Source organism: Palaemon carinicauda, chromosome 1, assembly GCF_036898095.1.
Source record: "Palaemon carinicauda isolate YSFRI2023 chromosome 1, ASM3689809v2, whole genome shotgun sequence".
NCBI lineage: Eukaryota > Metazoa > Arthropoda > Malacostraca > Decapoda > Palaemonidae > Palaemon > Palaemon carinicauda.
The window spans coordinates 5,533,646-5,538,168 of record NC_090725.1 but is presented as its reverse complement, the minus strand read 5'-3'; the positions used below and the strand labels follow the sequence as shown (position 1 = coordinate 5,538,168).

Below are 4,523 nucleotides of genomic sequence, written 5' to 3'. Positions count from 1 at the left end.
TTTTGTGGTTTTGGAGTCCATGTCATGAAATGGAACATTCATCCCCTTGGGAGTTGTTAATACAGAATATATTAGAACATACAGAATATATAATAATAACAACAACAACAACAATTTCGTATGGATACTTGCCAAAAAATACAAAACTCTACGGGAACCTCACTCAAAATTTCACTTTAGTAGTTAACGATAAATGGTGCGCTTCTTCCAATTTAAGTCATGTCATATGTATTAATTTATATACGAGTTTTTTTTTTTGTGTGTGTTTTACTTTGCTTCATTGTTAATATCTATTTTTCCCCTAGATACTTAGATTTGTTGTAGCATTCAAATATCTAAACAGGTAATAATTGCATGTAAGAAAAAAAAATGAATCGATTTCAAGGAGGCATTTCTTCGTCTTATAAATAAAACAAGTACTTTAGATGATCTAACTAATACAACTCTCTCTCTCTCTCTCTCTCTCTCCTCTCTCTCTCTCTCTCTCTCTCTCTCTCTCTCTCTCTCTCTCTCTCTCTCTCTCTCTCATTATATAAGTCGAGAGAAATTTTCTGCTTATTACCTGATAGAAAGAGGAGGATTGAATAGGTGATAAATGAAGAGAAGCGTTGAACACAGAAATTCTTTAGAGATGGTTTGGTCTTCTGAGGAAATGCATGCCAGTTATAGGTGGGTCATCTATAGGGTATATGGTTGGTGAAGGAGGAGAAGGAATAAGTGGGCCATCTATAGGATATATGATTGGGGAAGGAGGAGAAGGAATAAGTGGGCCATCTATAGGATATATGATCGGGGAAGGAGGAGAAGGAATAAGTGGGCCATCTATAGGATATATGATCGGGGAAGGAGGAGAAGGAATAAGTGGGCCATCTATAGGATATATGATTGGGGAAGGAGGAGAAGGAATAAGTGGGCCATCTATAGGATATATGATCGGGGAAGGAGGAGAAGGAATAAGTGGGCCATCTATAGGATATATGATTGGGGAAGGAGGAGAAGGAATAAGTGGGCCATCTATAGGATATATGATTGGGGAAGGAGGAGAGGGAATAAGTGGGCCATCTGTAGGATATATGATTGGGGAAGGAGGAGAAGGAATAAGTGGGCCATCTATAGGATATATGATCGGGGAAGGAGGAGAAGGAATAAGTGGGCCATCTATAGGATATATGATTGGTGAAGGAGAAGGTAGACCTATAAATATGTGACTAGATGGCGTGCTAGAGAAGAGGAGAGGATCGTGGCACTGATGAGGGGAGAATTTGGAGTGATGTGGAAGTTTTGTGCACTGTCAGCTCCTCCTTAATTGGGAATCAGAAGATAATTACTTTACTTTTGTGTTTCTCTGTTCAGCATTAAGTTGTTGAAAACGGTTCCCAGAAGAAAAATTCATACATATCTGCATAGACATACACATGCACATAAACAAAAAAAATATATATGTATATATGTATGTTTTCTTGTATTTATTTTTTTTAATGTTGGTAAAAATAATTTCAATGTTCATTCAGTATCTAGAAAAGCAAATGCTTTACTCACGTCTTAAGTGTTTTAATGATCTGAACGTATCCAAAAAGCCCCAATTCCTTCATCAGCAGAATCTTGATTAAGATAGTTTTTTGTTAGCCAATCACGAGCAAGAATAAAGATTAATGCTCTCTTCTCATCACATGAGGAGCGATGATTTGTACCCAAATAATTCTCGGTGGACGTCCGATAGTCTCGTAGGTGTTTAAATTTTGATAACTGTAATGATCCCTCATCCTAGAGATTATTGATGAATTTTTTTCTTTTATGTATCATTCCCCCTGAAGCGAGCTTCTGGGGTTGATTGATTTCGTAGTCAGTTATATTGGTCCCTGCTACAATTGATTGGAAGGAAGTATAGAAAAACAGCTAAATGGATACGTCAAAAAACTAAAGTAATGGATATCCTTGAAACCATTAGCAAGCTCAAATGGAACTGGGCAGGGCACATTGCCAGGATGACAGACAACCGATGGACATCACGAACAACCTTCTGGACACCCCGAGGATACACAAGAAACCGAGGAAGACAAAAAACCCGCTGGCGAGATGACTTAGACCAACATAAGCAACAGTGGCACAGAATAGCTTGCGATAGAAGTCTGTGGAGAAACCTGGGAAAGGCCTACATCCAACAAAGGACTTTTGAAGGCTGAAATGATGATGATGATGATGATGACAATTGATTCCCATCACCAACTAATACCATGCTTGTCACTGAAGTACTGCCTAATGCTACCATCCTGATACTACCTTGTTAGTCTCCCAGGCAATAGAGTTTAGGTCATGTTAATATATGAAGCTTTGTGGGGTTCATATTCCCCACGAGAACATATATATGAGGGTGTATTCCTCTGGAGCTCGGCTGGAAAGTTCCAACTTTTTTTTAGAGGATGTGCTCCCTTTTTGCCGCTCCTTGTGCCACCAAGTTGTTTGTGGAATGTCATAATTATTTTGACATTGGCTCGTCCTTTTGTGCTGTTAGAAGGTTACCTGGTCATAATTGACATTTCCTTCCTCCTCTTTTATTTGATTGTCGCACCACGGGGTGATTCTCCTAGTCACCCTCTTGATCTTGTTATTGGGGATTCCATATTCCGTTATTTGTATGGTGGCTTTGTTTAGTTCCTTGTGAGTAATTGATTGATTGATTGATTGAATTTGGGTTTTCTGACATCCTGACATCTAAGTTCATTGACGCCGATATCATTTATTATAAATAAAAAAATAAATAAAAGAATATTCAATTAAAACCATAAAAGCTAAGAGATCATTTTAAAAATTAGATATCTTTCAGAAGACCTGCTTCTGAAGTAAAACTGAAAATACCACTAGCATGGTAAGATACATCATGTCCAAGAATCTTGGCAAGGATGAGCTTGCAGTCTGACAGGCTAAGTAATGACCCATCTTCTAGAATGGGAAAATGCACCGACGGTTTACTCCAAGTAATGGGTGCGGGGCTGGGCGGGTTGCGAGCACTAGCTGGTACCATAATGGCAGTTCCCTGACGTTCATTAAAGTACTTATATTATCTATATAGAGATTTAGAATGACATCGGAGAAACTGGCTGTTTTCACTCTTTTTATTGTGAAGCGTATACCAGATATGGCCTCAGAAATTCCCTGGAAACTTTTCAAAGTATCCTCATTGGTGAGATTCACAAAGGTGCTGTCAATCCTCTGGCAGTACACAATAGGGTTTTCAAATTCACCCGAAGACTTTTTCGATGAAACCCACGAAGATGTTCACAAAGAAGACGCCTAATAGATAGCCTATTGCAGTACCACCTATATGTTGATGAATTGTGTCTCTTTGTCTCTTGGGTATCTGAATGTGGCCTCTTTATTACAGAGGCCACATTAAATAACTTTCTCAAAACCTTTAACCAAACCAGTCCATATCCCTACCTGTTATAACTAAATTAATTTATTAATAACCGAGCTTTATACTAAAAGAAATCGGCATCACCCTATTATATCAATTTACTTTATTCTTTAGAATTCCTGTAGTGTTTCTTTATTATATCCTGTAATAATAACTTTACTAAGTCATTTTACTCTGAGACTTTTGCAACATATGTTGATATTTCCTGATGAATAATTTGAAATAAAAAAAAATATGAATGAATGATTGAAAATACGAAATTGTAATTCATTATCAAATTTAATATCGTAATGAATTATGTAGATTTTGCAGTTCTATTAAAGTATGGGTTAGGTAGAGAGAGAAAAATATGTAAATTACTATTTCAAGGATATATTTATTCGTCTTGTAAATAAAACAATTACTGTAGGCTATCTACTTAATACACACACATCTCTCTCTCTCTCTCTCTCTCTCTCTCTCTCTCTCTCTCTCTCTCTCTCTCTCTGTCCTCATATAAGAAGGAAATAGGGTTCAATGTAGATCGGACTTCGTAGAAGTCTGTGTCGCGGGTTCAACTCCGCACCCGACCAGTCAGAAAGGCAGACACTTTGCTATCCGTGTAGACACCTCAGGATTATGTAAGTATTCGATGGATAGGTTTGCATAAAACAAATGGGTGTTACAGACTAACAGACACACAAACACAGCCATTCCAACACCTTCTAAAAACATAACAGACACCTCACAAGTCTCGAACTGTCTACCTAACCACGTCATGATTACTCTCTGCTGGGAGGAAGGGCGATGGTGGCAGGCAAGGTCTATAGACCTTGGTGGCAGGTACAACACACAAACATACACTACCGGGGTCTAGCGACGGCGGGCAGGAAAGCCGGTCTGGACTGAGGTCCACCCCAAAGGCAAAGCTAAGTCCTTCAAAAAAGAAGGCAACCGTGTTACCCCATACGAATGGGAAAATGGCACGCTAATAGATGATGATGTAGATTTTTCACGTGGCAAAGAGTTATTCGGTAACAAATATATAAAAACTAGTGTACGCGACTCTTCAGAAATAACAACTAAATTTGTAGATAGATTTGCACAAACACACGCACAGATTTAGCCC

The 4,523-nt window shown here is 38.4% G+C and overlaps 1 protein-coding gene across 1 annotated transcript; it reads left to right on the top strand.

Annotated features, from left to right (window-relative positions):
- Positions 1 to 689: 689 nt before the first annotated feature.
- On the top strand, positions 690 to 1,208 carry LOC137646221 (uncharacterized PE-PGRS family protein PE_PGRS44-like). The gene has a single exon (XM_068379360.1). It carries the CDS (start codon positions 690 to 692, stop codon positions 1,206 to 1,208), a length of 519 nt encoding a protein of 172 aa, XP_068235461.1.
- Positions 1,209 to 4,523: the final 3,315 nt, after the last annotated feature.